The sequence below is a fragment of the Heloderma suspectum genome, chromosome 5, assembly GCF_057233095.1.
Source record: "Heloderma suspectum isolate Gila_16-S chromosome 5, 16-S_ref, whole genome shotgun sequence".
Classification (NCBI taxonomy): Eukaryota; Metazoa; Chordata; class Lepidosauria; order Squamata; family Helodermatidae; genus Heloderma; species Heloderma suspectum.
This window is the reverse complement of record NC_139462.1, coordinates 59,671,891-59,690,266: the sequence shown is the minus strand read 5'-3', so window position 1 is coordinate 59,690,266 and position 18,376 is coordinate 59,671,891. Positions and strand designations below refer to the sequence as shown.

Here is an 18,376-nt window from a genome sequence, read left to right as displayed (position 1 = left end):
TTGTCTCCATGGCACTGAGGAAAAGCCAGGGCCACATGTCATTTTTTCATAGGTCTACGACTCAAGCATGGAATTTGAAATCTTCCCCAGAAGATCCCCAGGCAGCTACCCTCCTCCCCAGCCGCTCCCAACCATCGTGGAAAGCGCTGGTTACCCATTGTGAAAGGATTCCCAACCATCGTGAAAGCCTCTCAGGCCCCAGCAGCACAACCCAGCTAGATGGGCTCAGAGGCCCATCTAGCGAAGAAAGGCGTTTTGGAGGGGGGAGAGGCAAAAATCACCTCTATCAGCCCTGCCAGCAATAGCCCGGCAAAGCATAGGATTCTTGGAAAGCTCTGATTTCAGAGTCTTCTGTTGTCCAGGCATGTGCCCAATAGGGTTGTGCCCTTAGTTGCACATGTAGAAGTGCCTGAACTTTAAGCAGTAAGGATAAAGTAAGACGAGAAAAAAAATCATCACCAGAAAAAAAGAAGGAATGGGCTTCAGTGTTTTACTGAATAACTTCACTGGTTGTACTAACAACTTAAAACAATTCTAGGTAATGGTTAATGAGGTCTTCGCTACAGGCATGAAGCCCACTGCTGCACAAAATGTCTGAACTGGAATTACATCATTGTCAGAATTCCAGTCCAGTTGAAGCACAGCCATGCATTATCTGCTTAAAAGCCTTCAGCATAATGGTTATTGGTAACAAGAGTAAGGAGGAAAATACAGAAGCAGCAGCTTCTCAGCTACAAATCCAGAACAAAATAGTGGGGAGACCTATCTTTGTAATCTATTTGGTCTAAAGAACATATAAACTTTGCCTGTAGAAGAATTTATTCGAGGGGTTAAGTATTCACTCATACGCCGACTTTATTCCTTGGGCTACTGCTGCTCATATAAACAGAAATTACATAAACTATGCTTTATCTTATTTTCCCACACCTACTACTACAGTTGGAATCTTACGTCTGAACTTTATTGGAGCCTTAGAATGGTTGTAAAGTAGAAAACAAGTCAGAGAAGGAAATAAAACCATGCTGCACTCTTCTAATGTTAGAACCAAGCAACAGGGAAAATGAGAAGTATCGATATGACGCACATCACCAAGAAAAAATAGTTTCTGGTCAACTTCATCTTTATTAACATTCTCACCCCACTCCTAAAACAAGGATCACATTGTATTGCTTCCATAATGTGATAAGAATACACATTTAGTAGTGAACAATTGTCTTGCTCCAAAAAGGTTTACAAGTCACTGTCCACAACTGTTCCATACAGTGGAAAGGGGCACACATCAAGTAGCAACAGAAAGAGAACTTTAACCCACCACTAAATTAAACTAGTACAAGTGCAAATCATAAGGATTAGAAACAACAGTTAGCAAAACAGGCTACTAAACCTTACAACTGTAACTATGACAGCTTTGACACGTAATAATTTAGATAGCGAAAGAAACAGCTTGCTTTAAAAGAGGAGTCCATTATCTTTAGGATCATGTGGTCTTTATTTCTACCTTCTGAATACTTTTAAGATGATCCATCGGTAGCAACAGAAGTAAATAGCCTGATGAATTCGGACACCTACAGTTGTATCCAATGTTAGTCTAACTTAATGTCCCATTCATGCGATTCAAAACACAATTATTATAAAAGGAACTTACATGTAAGCAGCTGGATTTGTCCTCCCTGTGAACATAAACACAGGTTCATAAGCTGTGTTTATGACGACGTGAAGGGGGAGTATGCAGATAGCCACAATAATTTCTGTGATCACAGTGCACTTTCCAGATACAGTGATAATGGAAATGACTACATTTATTTCCATCTACCCTCCCCACCCATGTTCACATTAACATTTCTCTATTTGGTCATGTACACAACTCCTTGAAGAAGGAACCAGCCCTTACTCCGTCAAGGTGAACTGAAGAGTTTGTTTGTAGAAAATGTGCAGATCTACTAGTATATTGTCTTAGGATTGTCACAATGCAATATTGTATTAAATCGTAAATCCTTTTTACTTTTACAAAATATTCCTACCTACCATCAAGCTTATTATGTTTTCTCAGCACAAGACTATACCATTAAGTGGCCCAACTGGTAGTCTAGATGAATTCTTAAAAGGAAATGGACAAGTATGTATACACACCTATTGAAACACATTGGCCCAGTTCAGATGTGATCACATCACTCTGATTAACCTAGGTTTTATCAGACTGGGAAGAAGCCACAGACCCATGCAGTTTCTGCTCACCCTTCCCTCATGCAACTAGCTTCAGTAAAGCTTTCTTACATTATTTAATCCAATTTCGCCACTAGGAAACCGTGGTTTAAGGGTTCCCTCCAACCCAGGTTCAAACCCTGGTATGGGCGGGGGGGGGGGGGAACGGGGGACAGGATGCTTTGGATGTCCCAGAAAAGTAGTTGAGACCAGGAAAGATTTGTTGAAGCTAGAAAAGGGAGGAGAGCGGCTCATGGCTCATTCCAAGTCCAATAAATAATGGTGTAATCTGTCTGAAATTATATTTGAAGCAGACTATTGCATTTAAAAGTTTTAAAAAAATTGAAAGTGCAATCCTACACATTCAATGGAACGTATTCCCAGATAGTGTGTATAGGATGCAGCTTAAGGATGAGAGAACGTATTCATTTTTAAAAAATTATACCTGAACATTACATCCACGTAGGACTACCTAGCTATCTAAAATTAAGGAATGTTTCTTTACATCATTAATACACTCAATAGGAAGATACAAATCATTCAATTTGGCAGTAAAAATTTCAAAATGTTTACAACACAACTGGCATCTTGCAAACTCTAGAAATCTACTCAATAAAGACTGCCAAGTATAATTATTAGCACCATGAACACTGACTGAAACTGGATATGTTATTGTATCACCTTGTGCTTTACCGATAATCATTTTCATCTGATGTTTTATTTAGGGCTTTAAAAAAAACAAGTAGATTTTTTATAATCTGGTCTAGCCTGCCACTTAAATAGTTAAAGCAACAAACCAAAGTTAAAACTATTTTTGTGTATTCTGTTGTTAAACATTGATCTTTTTAACATAGGAATGCTCAAGGATTATACATAAAGTAATTTTCAGGTAAAATACATTAAGGACGTTGCAGATTTGAGGTTTTGCCTTGGCATACTCCGAAACAAACCAGTATCCAGACATACCAGAACCAGCCATCAGGTTATCAAATATCTAAGGCCTCAACACCCTCTGGTGATGCCATGCCCTGCATAATGTGCTAGGGGCCTTCACAGAAAATGTCGGAACAGGTCTACAAACTCATTCGTCTTCATAATGAACCCCCTTCTCCTGAGCTTGGGTAGGATTGTTCCTGCAGTCATCATATGGATGCCCTCTAAGCATAGCTGAAGCTCAGCAGTACATCACAGTAAAGCACCTGCCTTGCCTCTAAGTTGGGAGAGAGGCAAGGTCATGGTAACTGCTCATTTTGGCTGTGAAGGTTACCTAACTATGAATCCCTGCATGACCAAATTGCCATTTCAGAATTAAAATTTTAAAACATTAAAAGTTGGCGGAATTTCTAATCTGATGTCAGTCTTCTTTATGTTTCTCAACACTAGACAAGAAAAGGTAAACCCATAACATTTCTTACAGATTGTGAGCCAAATAACATCCAAATGAAGTTTGTCAGGCCTCAGATGGACTGATTCAGCATATCCAATCCTCACAAAACCAAGTGTGCCGGTAAATCCAAAAGGCAGATTGAGGGAATAATTAAGGCAGTGTGGGTGCTATAGTTCATGTTGAAAAAATGTTACACAATTGATTTTTATGCAAGAATGTGTAGAAGAATAGAGCTTCCTGTGATTCTGGTTTAGTACTAAGTGATAAAGAAGCAATACCCTGATATAAACACTTGGGAATTTTCCGCTTATAGTATTCCTGATGCATATAATTTAGTGAAAGTAGTTTTGAAAGAGCTACCTGGAACTTTTTATTAAAAAATTCTTTGTTTCCAATTAAGCCATTTCAAGGGAAAACGCAAATGGAACTGAATGTGTGATCACTACCTCCACACCATGAAAAAAGGGAATGCTTATCTTATTTACAACAGTTTTAGCCAAGAATTACTTTTGTGTAGATTCTGATACCATGAACCAGTGCTCATATAAAACCAGGTATATGAGCTTCTCCATTTTCTCTATGACATTGTTCCTGCCCAATTCAGAGAAGGAAGTAGGGCTGTCCCTGCACACAGATCTCAAGGGGAGCATCTATGCCATTTAGACTTAAGGATTATGCCCAACACATTTTGCACATAAAAAATTTTTCTTGCAAGAATATTTTATTGCACAAATACTGAACATGTATAAAAATAGATAAAGATATTGAAACTAAACCCTTCACCAACCGCTCTATCTCTCTGCCAGGGCATACCCTGTCCCCCAGGGGAAAGGGATTCTGAAAAGCATTTTATTACAACAGTACAATAAGATATTAAACTCTCCCCAAAATTAGATGTCTTCAATGTTGCTTTTTTTAAAACTATGCATTAAAAGCTTTTAAAAAGTAAATTACAAGCACAAGGGACCCAATGTAGATCAGGACCCTGGTATGGGTGTAGGAAGGCTCATGCCCTTTGTGTCATTCCACCACTGTGGTTCAATTTGTCTGTTCATCCATCCCATTCCCCCTGTGCTTAGTAGTTACATTGGAAAAAAGCTCACGTTCAGTCTAATGGGAGCTTTTTTTGTAATGCACATAGTAGGACTGGGCTCCCCAATCCAAAGTAGGACCATAGTGAAGCCCCTTACCCCCTATTCCAGGGTCCTGATTTGGACTGCCCCCCCCACACCTGCAATACACTATTTAAAAGCTATTCATGCAATTGCTAATTAGTTTGGCCCCAACGTCCCATGTAGAATTGTATGTGTTTTTTCTTCTTCAGATGTTCTCCTCCTGTGCTCTTAATTTTTCCTCAATGGCAATATAATTAGTAAGTCAATTATCTATTGGCAAGAGGAAGTATGAATTTTGCCCAATTCTGATATCAGTTCTCATAAGAGCAGCCAGTATGTGCTAGAAACGGTTCAGCCAGTGCCAGCTCCAAAGCCTCATGGATGAGGCTCAATGCAGTAAATCAAAGGCACTTTAAAAAAAGATTTGAATGATCACCCCACCCACAAAACACACATATATATGAACATGAGGCTAGCTACAAGCCAAGCTTATTTAGAAACATTTTATACAAGGCTTAGACTTTCAACTGGTGATAAATCCTACTGCCTAGATTGTCTGGGAATATGCTATCTAACTCGCCTTCCTCAGTACATGAAAGAAATGTATAGAAGAAAGAATTCCGTTAATGCTGATTATCCTCTTAAATATTTTAAGCTCCACTATTCTGAAGCTTCTGTGTCAGCTGTCAGTTTGTTAGCTGACAAAGAAAAATGATAGGTCAATAGTTGAAACATGAAGGCAACTGCATAGCCTTAAATAAATATAATAAAAGGGGAAATTTGTTTAGCATAAAATGGCTATGGTACCTTGCAAAGACTCATTTAAAAAGGAAGCTTTAATATGGCAATTTCTAGCTACATACTACCACAAAAAAGATCAACTAAACCAGAACCATTATGCAATAAGCTTACATAAACACAAGTGAAGATCGTTCTCATACATCCAAATAATTTAACCTTTTTGTGTGTCTTCTTCACAGATGTGTAACAAAACATACAACCTAACATACAAATCTAAACCAAAAGCTATTTCTATTCAGGAAACATCACAACACCTCTTGCTGTAAACTAAACAAAGTCAAATTTGGAAAAAAAACACTATTGCTAGACAGTATGATGCAGCCCAAGAAACTTTTCACCTTCTACCAGGTGTATAAAGTTGTGAGGTCTTGTGATCCAATGAGGATCTTTGAATTTAAGACGTTCTTACCTTTAGCGAATAGTGTAGAGTCCTAAATAAGCCTTGATTGTCCAAGCTCTCTATTGATTTTTTAATAAAAAAAATAGTTGTATAAAACTTTGATCATTAAATGAAGTTTTTGGTTAAATATAAGAATTCCAGTCAAGTGCATAATTTTTATGTGCAGAACCCAAAGGACTGCACATTACTATTTTTCATTTAAGGCAAGGACTACGTCATAATCCAGGAGGTGTCTTTTGACCTTTTCATGAAACTTCTCTCTATGCTGGTTGAAGTACATAATACTTTCGGGTTTTTCTTCAAACCAAAATTTGTCAAACTCATAAGCCAAATAACCTGTGAGGACCAAAAAAACCCAAAGCATTTGTTGAAAGAACATATTACCTAGAGGCAACATTTCAAAAACTGTATCCATTATTAAAACTACTTTTGCTTGATTCTCCAAATACACTGACTAAAATCAAAAGAACAACATTAGACATACCCAAATATTTAGGCACCTCCAGGGGTATTTCATATTTTTTAAAGGCTTGTATTATTGAACATTAATCTTTAGTTGGATCCAGATAAATATACATGTAAGTGGACCGATGGGGGAAGACGTCCCTGCCCCCTTGTCCCCTGAAAGCCCCTCTGAAACCTCATGAAGGTTGCCTCTGCCTGATTTTTAGGAACTCCCCTTTACTCCTCAGTTCCCCATTCCATAGCCCACTTCATTCAGCAGGGTCCTCTGACCTTCAAAGGGCTTTTCAGGGAACAGGAAAGTCAACTTCCACCAGCCCCCATAGGTGTACATTTATCTGAATCCAACATACACTATTTGCATGCAACAAAGATGCACACATATGTTAAAGCTATAAAACAAGTAGGCAGTATTTAACAATCCTTTGTTCCATCATGGTTTGTTCATATTTTTTAGGGCAAACTTGTATTATTTCCAGAAAGGAGAACAAACTAGCACAGGCCACAGCTGGAGAGACTTCTTTCTCCAGCTTTTGTCTATCTTCTTGCTTTTCCTCACAAGCAGGCATATGGAGCCAACTAACTTTTCTGCTCAAAGAAGAGCACACTCATACAGAATGAGTATGCTGACATCAAAGAAGGCTACAGTGGGTGTGGAGCATCATAATCCAAAGTGGGGTTTTCTCTATGGTGGACTGTGGGGGTAAGCAGATTCTGGAAGGAAGTTCTGCAACTGTTTCTTCTGGAAGAAAACAAGCCTGCTCCAGTCTTTTGGAGACTAATATAGGTGGCAGAAGGCTTGATTATTTATCTTTCTTCTTCTGGAAAGTAATGTATGCATCATCCCATAGAAACTCAGCCTTCATCTATAGAGAAGTATGTTATGTTTACTGAAAGTGTGTTGAAACCCCACCTTGGGGATGAGATAGCACTGACAGGCTCCAGGTAGATTTCAACATAATTTTCAGCAAACATACTACATTGTCTTTTCCAGACTTTCTGCAACTACAACACTTTTAACACTTCATACAATAGTTAGAACCATTTGCCTCCAGGTTCAGGAAGAGCAGCCACCTAAAGTACAGAAGCTACAAAAGATACTTGCAGATACTCACAATAAAACTGATGGAAGTCTTTCAGTTGTGGTACACCAGGAACCAGGTTGTAGAAGTGAGTTTTTAAAAAGCCATTCTTTAATAAGCTATAAGCCATCTCTGTCAAATTGATCCCAACTATTGCATAGGAATATCTGCAACATACGTACATTCTTACCACTAAAGAAATTGAGCCTCTGCACTTTAAACACTATTAATATCATGTTTACCAAAGTTGTACTGAACCAGCCCCCTTAATGGTGCTTTTAACAGCCTTGACATCTTTAAAATATTACCAAAGTTGTGGATTATACATACATATATTCATTCAATGTATAAGTTGTTAGCTTTGGCAATACTGCAATGTCTAGCATTCTACGTTGACAGCTTTTCATTAATAGTTTTTCATTCTAATTCTGACTTTAAACTCGTTTATGTGAAATGCTTTGCATGTATTCAATATGAAAGGGAATATAAAAATACTGCAAATAAATACACACAAAGCCCTGATCAACCCTCAGGGGAAGTAAGGGAAAAGAGAAGGAGAGTTTTGTCAGGGTGCATGACACCAATAGGCCATCTAGCTGTAGACCAGAGAAGGGAGAGGAGACAAACACAAGACTAACTTATAAAGAAAATGTATGTCTATATTTGATATCTTTTTAACTTACAGTCTTATTCTCACAAATATTCTCCCACCCATCCCATTAAATCAGAGGATAACTGTGTTCTGATTTATTGGGAACTAAAGTAACTTTTATGGACAGGTCTGTTTTTTCAACTTTAAGAGCTAATTATGACAATAGCTTTATTAAGAAGTAGCTTACCCCAGTTTTGGATTATTTGAATGAGAAAGAATTTGACGAGCTTCACGTGGATAATTTTTACTAAAATATCTGAAAACATATATAAACACAAAGTAATTACTTCAGTTTACAAAAGACTACTTATGCTAGCTGTGATAAAAATTATAGCTATTTCAGAACATTCACATAATAACCGTTGCATTGCCTAGACAGCTGCTCTCTAGTGTAATTAACTGAGTTTATGTCATGAACACTAAGATAATAGCTTTTGAAATAGATTGTCATCTTGGATTTTGAATACTGAATCCAATATGCATTAGCTCACTTCTCTCCTCAATACCCACTTACATCAGCAAAAGTATACCCATTATTACATAGAAACATCACGGAAAAGTATTCTGACTTACAGAAGATTAGTTAATCCCAGCATGCCCATTCCTCTGAAGTCTGTTTTAGGGTCATCACCTTGGAAACCAATGTCACACCACTGCTTCGTGATTCTAGCCTTCAGTTTTTCATGGGGCATCAACAAATTCCAAAGCTGTATAAATATGCCTCTGTTAACAGAATTATCAATATTTTCCTAACCTCATACTGAGGTATTAATACAAGTCTCAAAGAATCGGATGCAATCACAATGCCACACTTAAAAAAAAGACAAACATCCTATCAACCATTTACATAAGTATCCTGAAACAGTCACAGAAATGTATTAAAGAGGAATGTTTTCCTTTCTGGTCGCGTTAACCTAAACAAAAAAATCTGTCATACTGATCAGACACTCTGTTGTAGGCATAGAGCTATTCTGCCCACCAGACTCCCTATTCATTTTAGCAAAAAGAGTAGGCTTATATGCACAGTTTCGCTCCCCCTATCAAATTGAGTATGGCAACCCACTTAGGAGCTTCATGTAAGTACTGGATGAAATGCTGAACTTTCATCGAGGCATATGAGCTCACAACCAACTGTTTTATAACACTTTCCTAACAAATGTCGGGCGCAACCCACCAAGGCCACACTGGCTTCCCAGACTGTTGGCCAGCAGTACAATGCCATAAAGAATGCCAGATTTAATCAGCGTATCTAGTCCAGCACTTTCTCTCCAATACCAGTCAGCCAGATATCTCTGAGAGCTCACAAACAGGGCATGGTAACAAAGCCATTCCCTGTTGTATGTCCCCAATAATTAAAGACATACTACCACTGAACATGGGGGCTGTAATTTTTAAATTACATGGGTAACAAACAGCCATTTATACTTCATCTGTCCATGGATCTGTCTAATCCTTTTTAAAGGCATCACCATATCCCATGGTAATTAATTCCATAAATTAATTATATTGTGTGAAGTACTTTCTTTTGCCTGTTCCTGAGTTAATGTTCAATCAATTTCAGTAGGCGACCTTGCACTTTGGTAATATTATGAGAGACAACTCGCTCTACACACTCTTTCCATGCTATTCATAACTTTATAAACCTACATCACTGGCAACAGGTAGTGAAGCAGTGGCCTTACTGCATTGCCGCTGCCCAGGCTAATCAGAGGTGTGCAGCTTCAGTAGATCAAAAACAAATGTGTTAGTTATGATGATGGAGTCACAAATTTGGACTTGTTAAGTACATAACAAAGAGGCACTTAAAATCAATCATTTTCACCTCCATTAGTTGTTCCTCATGTTCTTTATTGTCTGCGTTATATGGATGTTTTCTCAGCTCTTCTACAGCCAAATAAAGTTTCTTGCAACCAGATATCTGCAGCAAACACAACTGCAGCTTCAAGGCAAACCTATAATACATGGACAACACACGGAGAATTTAAGTAACATCGCTTTCATCTGCAATTAAAATGGAAAACACTTGTTTCTGCTAGTATGGATTGAAGTGTAATATACAACTTTGATTTCCCAGACCACCAAACTTGCCGTTCCAACAACTACAACAAAGATTGTTTAGAGTGTTCCAATTCTGTGCCTACTGAGTTAGTACTTTAACACAGGCTTTAAGTACTGCAGAATTAAACTGTGTATTTAAGAAGAATTAGTTCAGTTGCACCCTTTCAACTAAGACCTTAATAATGGCCACAAAACGTTATGCTCACATGCTCTCTGACCGAAGTCTCACCTACTGAAGTCTGAAATCAACATTGGTTGACCATTGTAGTAAAGGATACCATAAACTCAGTTCACATATAATATCCAGTCTATGGTTTGGCTGTTGTGACTGTGCCTACAAGCTCATACACTCCTTCCCTCTTCCACATTCCGATTACGTTCCTCACTTTCCGGTTCAGGGAAATCATGGTTTGCCTTCAAACCGGAATTGGAAACCAACTAAAGCTTGCATAAACCACAGTTTTCCCCCACCCAATTCAAATGTAATGATAAACTATGTTTTTTCTGAACCAAGAAGTGAGAGACACAATCCACAGGAGCCTGAGGCACTATCACAATAGCCAAAAACCATAGTTTGGCCTTTACATCTGAACCAAGCCTATGTTCATCTGTACTGTAAAATAAGCTGTCATGTACATCTTAAAAAATACACAAAGGAACCAGGACTTTCCCTGCTACATTAATGAAAGAAATAGTATTATAGTATTTGTGAAGGATTGCTGGTTTTAACCCCAACAACCCTGCAAGGTAGACCGGGCCAAACTCGGCCTCAATTTCCCCCAAATTAACCCAGTAGCTCCCTCCCAGGCCAACAGGTACTGTATTTAGCACTGAAGTTATTCAGGAAGACCACACCAACTGAAGGTTGGATAAAAGTTTATTAAAGGAAAAAGGGCAAAGAGGAAGAAGCAGGGGAGAGGTGGTAGGTTGTACAGGAAATTACAAGCAAGGTTCAAAACTAAACAAAAGCAGAAATGCCAAACACCAAGGCACACACTCCCAAGAGCAAAACAATAAAGCTAGCTAGTCTATCCCATACATACCAAAGTATGGGCCTCCCAGGATAGCCAGTGACCAGCAGCACACCCTAGTACCATCAGGGCCAAGAAGAGACACCCACGCCTTCTCCAGCCCTCCTTTTATTGCCCAGCCCTAGCAAGCCAAGGCAGATTCTAGGCACCCAATCCAAACCCAGGCCTGGGACAACCCACTCCACCCTCCAAAGAGGTTGCATCTTCCCACCAAGCACAGCTGTTATCATTTTCCCAATTAGCCAGACAAATCATGACCTTGAACCAGCTAAAAACAATAAACCTCCAGGTGGCTGCTGCATATGTGACTACCCCAGTGGCCCTTATGGCTCCTACTCTATTAACCCATTCTTGACAGTATTCATTGGTAGAGTCTGAAGGACTGAAAATATCAAACTGTATGAATCTACAGATATGGTGCAGCATCCAATACTGCCACTGCACCTGTTGTGCCCATGGGACCAACTGCTAGTACAACACGAACTAGTGCTTCCTAAAGCAAGCCTGGATACTAATGGAAACATACACTTCCAATTGTTTCAGGAGCTGCTAGCTTCCCATTGTGCCAACCATAGTTCCTGCTAGTGTGTGGGCAGATACTGCCCAGAGAAAGGATCATACTATCTGAAGTATTTTCAAATACCATGAGGGCTTGCATTCTCGGATTCACAGGCTGTTCTCATACCCACAAAGAAGACATGGATTGAAATAAGGACCACATTAACCCAAACTTTAATATCTGCAACTGGATACCTTAGCCGATCTTCTCTCTTTCTACAGTGCGGATACTTACTGCCAAAGATATGACCTAGTTGGCATCACCTTCTGGTATCTCCCTTACTCTTTCAACCCAAGTCTGGCTCTGAACCTCAGCTTAGCCTCATGGCTGATGCATGTTTTTCATTGCCAGACACCATTAAGGATGCCTAAGCATTCAGGGTCAACCAAGAAAGCAATGCCTGAAGAGTGGCTCCCCTCCCTCCCAGCTTCCCTCACACTCATAAGCCACCTCTCCATCACTTCAGGGTGTACACAAAAGATACACTGCACTTCAAAACCAATCCCTACCAACACTGTACCTACCGAACTAGAGAAGCCAAGACTACCCTAAATCACTACCACCAGCAACATATCCACCACCAGTAGCATGGAACGAGATGGGAGTGAGGGGAACCTTGCCCATTATCATACTGGGAACTGTGCCCATCATCATACCCATGAATGGTGACCAACTTATTTATTTCATTTCATTTCATTTCATTTCTATACCGCCCAATAGCCAAAACTCTCTGGGCAGTTCACAAAAATCCCACACTACTGGCATCTAGGGGAAGGGGTTGCAGCTTTACCTTACACTGATGGGAAGGGAGGGACACATGCCTGTAACAGCATTCCATACATACCTCCCACATCTGGTTCAGCTCTGCCCCACCACTTGGTGTTGCATTCAGGAAAAGAGTGGGAGCAAATCCACTAAGCCCCTGCCCACAGCCAATAAGGGGGGGGGGGTGGAGTGATATTCCTTATGTCATTGCAGCCCTTTGTAAATATCACTCCCCCTTATCTTCTTTAATGCTTTGGATGCCCAAAGTCTTTTGAATAATTTGAAGTTGCAGTGTATCAGTCACTAGATCACTGTGCAGAATATAGACCAATTCTGAGAGTGCATTAGTTGCCACCTCTAGGTTAGAATATTACCACTCACAAATCCCTGAGAACCAAAATACTAGTAAAGCCAGGGCTATAGTTAGAAGAACTGTGATATGCAGACATTATTCTATCAAGTTTTGACAAACTTTCTAATGTATCCAAGAGTTTGGTACTCACTTCTTCAGATATATTAGAATGGTACACAGTAACTACTATTAATCTAAAACAACACAGATAACACGGAAGACAATAGCAGAAATACTGTTGATTTCAGCGAAGATGGACCCTGTCCAGATCACGTTCTATTTATGCTAATATTAACACATATTTAAAATTACAATGTCTTAAGCAGATGTCTTAAGGCTTAAGCTGAAGTTTTACCAGCCAGAACGTCTAGATCACCCAGGATACATTAATTGCAGACTTTTTCAGCGTTTTATAAAGATTGATATACCAAAAAGTATCCAACAACAAAACACAACTGCTGGTCTCAAAGAAAATGTTACAGAGATAGTAGCAGACCTACCTTGTATCTTTCTGTATATTAATCTTTTTTTCTTGTATGATTAGTGCGACACGTTTTTCCACTTCATCTTCAGTGGCACATACAGCATTTTGTAAAGCCTGATAAATACAAGTAAAATATCAAACTGTTTTAGAGTCAACATACCATCTATTGATAATCCCCATTACTGTACAGAGAATGTCCCAAGACTGTGAAAAAAGAAAGATCTACCCATTGTTAGTACCAAATGTATTAAAATAATGATAATAATGATGATAATAGCTGTTATCCAATTAAAGAACTCAACTGATTTATCCTAAGTTTTAATCAATTAATTGTTCAATTAAATATGCATTAGTTCACTTATGTATAAAACAGTAGCTCTGAAAAAATGCATTCTTTCTTGCATTCACATTTCATAGCAGCCACCTTCTTTGACAAGGCATTCTGTTCTCTGTGAAAGAAAGAAAGAAAGAAAGAAAGAAAGAAAGAAAGAAAGAAAGAAACCTCTAGGATGGTACCTACCACCCATAGTTTCTGGTTTGTTTATCTGCTCAAGCGAAGGGAGGATCAAACGAGCTCATGCACAGCAGACTGTTCATTCACAGTAAACAAGGACAAGCCAGTAATTCTGGCTTATTGTTATGTGTGAATGTGGCCAATGGCAAAGCAATTTTCTTACATGCCTTAGATTACTGGTATATCTTCAAAGCACTCTGCTGAAAAACATGCAACCCAATCCTATCCATGTTAACTCAGAAGCATGCCCACCTGAGTACAATGTTTTGAAGACCTCTTCTGAAAAAAAAATACAAAGCCTCTGCAAAGGAAAATGTTGACTTCTAAGGGCAGGATCCAAACAGAACAACTAGTTCTGTACGTTTGGGATGTATGTTTCTCATAGAGCACACACACACACACACCCATGAAGGCAACTAATTGATTTTGAAATGAGTGTGAGTTTCAAAAGCAGTTTGGATGTGCCATGGAGGTTTTCAAAGCAAAAAAACAATAGGCAAAAATCCTGCTTGATATACACAAGCCCTTGGTCGCATCTTTAGATCCTGGCCATAATGTTAAAGATATCCTACCTTACACTTTGATGATTCCAATGAGTACTCTGTAATAAGATAAATACCTATGAGTTATTCAAAGAGTTCATAAAATTTACATTTCATACGTTGTAGGAAATAAATTAGTAAATATGATTGTGACAATGGTTTAAGACCTCCATGCAGCGTTAAAAACATGTTAACCATCAACTAAAAACCAAAGAAAAACTAGCAAGAATGAAGTAAAATATTTTCTACAGTAGCATTTTTAGCCACTTCCACACAGACAGAGCTATGAAAACACTATTTTGTATCTTATTTAAATTCATATTATTGCATTATCAAGCATCAACATGGGAACTTTTCAAGAACATATTAAGACCACACTTCATTTTCACAAAAAATAAAGATCCAACAACTCTGACTTCATAATATTTCAAAATCAAGAGACTTTTCTGCACATCTGTATAGTAATGTAATAAGGAATTCTGTGATGATGGTGACAAAATCTGTGGGAGTGACTCACTGAGAGATGCCTAATGCCAGAGAAGAACAGGACAGGAAGATGAGTATCTGGCTGCCATTGGCTGACCAGATTGAAGGGAGAGGCAGAAAAGACAACAAAGCATAGGAAAGGAGACAAAGAACCATGGGACCTACAAAAGCAAGACCTAGGACACAAAGAGGCAGCCAATGAAAAGAGAAAGGGGTATGAGGGTGACAGATGGAAGCCTAAAAAAATGAGAAAAGATAAACCCAGAGGGAGGAGTCTGAAGAAGAAAAACAGGTAGACAGAGTAGCTGGACAGGGTTCTAAACTACTACTGTCATAACCAACATGGTGAAGAGAGACACTGTTAAAAAAAAATGATATAATATTGCACTGTGTAGTGTCAGCTCTCTCCTGTGTTGAATCACCTATCTTGTTTGTATCAACCTCACCCCACAAAAATAATAAAAGGACATTATTATTTAAAGACTGGCAAACCTTTATGGAAGGTGCAAATTTTTTCGTATTATCTCTTAACCTGTGGTTGATAAATTAACTTTAGAGATTAAGGGTGCAATCCTATGCATGTTTAGATGGAAAAAAGTCCTACAACTCCCAGAGTGCTGGCTGGGGAACGCTGGAAATTGTAAGACTTTTTTCCTGTCTAAATGTGCATAGGATTGCACCTTAAAATATAACAATATGCATTCTTGTATATTTCACATGTATTACCTATTTTTAATGTCCTTTCTGCACTTTTCCTTGAGCCATCACAGATACGCTGCAGTTCACATTTTCCAGTGAGCTGTCTTAGAAACCATTTTAACCAAAATCGAAAGATATTTCTATACAGATACCTCCATAAGTGTACAATCATTTTCTACAAAAATCACAAAAAAGTGAGTTAATATAACTAACAGCGTAAAACCTGGTTCATATACTAGAGCTTATGGGCAACCTAGTCCTATGCTCAGTCAGGTCCCACTGCGATCAGTGTAAATTCTGCAAGAAAATGTGCACGGGATAGGACTGCAAACCCTAAATCCCAGTTCTACGTGTTTCCAGCAGTTAAACTAAGGGCATATTCTACCCAAAGTTAATGTTTCTTCTTAAGTTAAAGATCTTCTTAAAGCAATGAGATTTAACAGTAGAACCCTATGCATATCTAAAAAGGTAAAGGTGTCCCCAACCAGTTGTGTCCGACTCTAGGGTGCGGTGCTCATCCCCGTTTCTAAGCCGAAGAGCCAGCGCTGTCCGAAGACGCTTCCGTGGTCATGTGGCCGGCATGACTGAACACTGAGGTGCACGGAGCGCTGTTACCTTTCCGGCCGAGGCGGTACCTATTTATCTACTTGCAATTTCTTGCTTTCGAACTGCTAGGTTGGCAGAAGCTGGGACTGAAGACGGGAACTCACTCCGTCACGCAGCACTCGGGTCTCAAACTGCTGACCTGCCGACCTTTCAGTCTGCAGTTCAGCATCTTAACCACTAAGCCAGCACGGTCCTCATAAGTAAATCTTATTGCATTCAATAAGTCTTACTTCCAGGTAAGTGTGAATATAATTACAGTTTTCTTGTTCTCCCAGGCTTTTTAATTTCTGAGTTTGGGCCATTTTGATCTGCTGCTTTTACAGCACAATCCTATTATACATGTCTACTCAAAAGCAAGTTTCGGCATGTTTAATGAGGCTTATTTCCAAGGAAACGGGTATAGGATTGCAACCTTAATTACTAGACTATACTGCCAGTTTAACACATGGTTTGACTTCATACGGATTTTATCATTTTATTTATGTATTTTGTGCACCATCCAGGGAACTGTTTAAAGGGCAGTATATAAATATTCTAAAAGATCCTAATTCCCCCTACTAATTGTTACAGAAATCTTAACACAACAGTACTTTTAAAGGGCAAATTTATTTGTCACGAGTTACTCTCATTATTGGAATTTCACTCATATTTTCTTGCTTTTTTCAGGGCAGATAAATAAATGTATTTTTAAAAAGCACCGAAGTGCAACGTTTTGTTGGCTTGTTTCTGGCCAACATCTAAACATTTTCGCGGTATCTAAAACAGCAATAGTTTCGGGAAGTCATCTCAGCATTAGAAAAAAACCCGTTTTGGTGCACGCAACCACAAGACGCCCTCTTTTTCTCCCTCCCCACTTCCGAAGTGTGCCTGATCCCGGAAGCTAATATTAGGCCACGGCGTCGCAGCTGAATTTGAAAGGGGCCGCGCCAGTACGCGGCATTACCCCCACCGCCCCATTTCCCAGGGTCCTCTTACCGCCCCCTGCCCTGCACGGTCTCCCGCCGCCCCTTCCCCCGTTTAAGCGGTACCAAGCTCTGGTCACATCATCCCAGCGAATGCCCAGGAGGGCTGGCAACGGCCTCACGTCACCTTCGCCAGCAGATCCCGCCCACCCTAACAGGAAGTGGCCGCCACACAGACCCGGAAGTGAGGGAGGAGGCCCCAGGCGCAGGAGGAGGTGGTATTTAACTGTCCTCTCGCCGTCTTTGAATGAACCGCCCGTTTCCCACCTTCTCTCCTCTTCCCCCCCCCCACCTCTCTAGAAACGACGTAAGCGGACGCGTCGGCCTCGGCCTCCATGGCGGCCGTCCGAAAAAAACAGGGCAGCCTGCGAGGGCCAAAAAATGGGCCTGTTTTCCGTTTTGCCCGTTCAGCGAGCGGGCGGGGCTGTCACCGCCGGCGTGGAAAGGATGTGGATGGCCGCCGTTTGTCACCAAGGCAACGACTGCGGACGCGCTGGTAAAGGGGGCGTGGCGATCCAGTCTTGTCGCCCGTCTGTTAAGACGCCGCTCTGGCAGCAGGAGGCTGCCGCCTGCTTTTTAATACGGGAGGGCGGGGCGGTATGTATATTTTAAAAGGGGCGCGCGCGAGGGAGACTGTTGGTGACAGTCACGTTCGCTCGTCGGTGTTCTTTCATCCAGAGTGTGGAGATGAGGAGGTTGAGGCAACGTTTCCTCAGCCAGGAGTGGGAAGACGAAAGGCGCGAGGGATCCTCCTGAAGAGGGGTTTAAAAAACAACAACAACCTGGATAAGGTGTAGAATTAGAGGAGAGATGCAAGGGAGGCTCCAGGTGGGGACGGTGCAAAAGCCGGAACAGAACGCGTCCCCTTTAAACAAAAATTATGCCCTGTACTATGGCATGTGTTAGAGACACCTGAGAACAATATTTTAGGACAGAAACCCTTGAAAAAAATTATATTTTTAACCCCCTAATGCCCAGAACACATCTGGAACCGAATGAAGTGGCCCAGAACCGTCACTTCCTAAATAAGCCAAATCAACCAAATTCACCAGTCACACGTAAGTACATGGGAGTGGTACAGTAAGCCACAAAACTTCCACAGAAACTATGCTCAGGTATCTGTTCTGGGCAATAGTCCATATTATTAAAAAAATGGCTGGGAACAGGCACTTCCAAATGAGCTGACCCAACCAACTTCACCAGTCACGTGTGACTGC

General features: G+C 40.1%; 1 protein-coding gene across 11 annotated transcripts; it reads right to left on the bottom strand.

Moving 5' to 3' along the window:
• Window positions 1–1,100: 1,100 nt before the first annotated feature.
• Window positions 1,101–17,709, bottom strand: ELMOD2 (ELMO domain containing 2). Of its 11 annotated transcripts, none has more exons than XR_014792084.1 (10): window positions 17,173–17,312; window positions 15,619–15,766; window positions 14,437–14,465; window positions 13,367–13,464; window positions 9,924–10,053; window positions 8,675–8,808; window positions 8,289–8,357; window positions 7,483–7,616; window positions 5,915–6,241; window positions 1,101–1,670 (listed from the first exon to the last, which is right to left on the bottom strand). XR_014792084.1 is itself a non-coding variant. In XM_084856120.1 (9 exons), the coding sequence occupies exons 1-9, from the start codon at window positions 17,494–17,496 to the stop codon at window positions 6,093–6,095; spliced, it is 936 nt and encodes a 311-aa protein (XP_084712246.1). In that variant the 5' UTR covers window positions 17,497–17,709; the 3' UTR covers window positions 4,292–6,092. The 11 variants fall into 11 exon arrangements, 4 of the variants coding, with proteins under 4 accessions (XP_084712246.1, XP_084712248.1, XP_084712247.1 ...); XR_014792082.1 differs by having other exon boundaries at window positions 17,226–17,312; XR_014792086.1 differs by having other exon boundaries at window positions 17,287–17,312.
• Window positions 17,710–18,376: the final 667 nt, after the last annotated feature.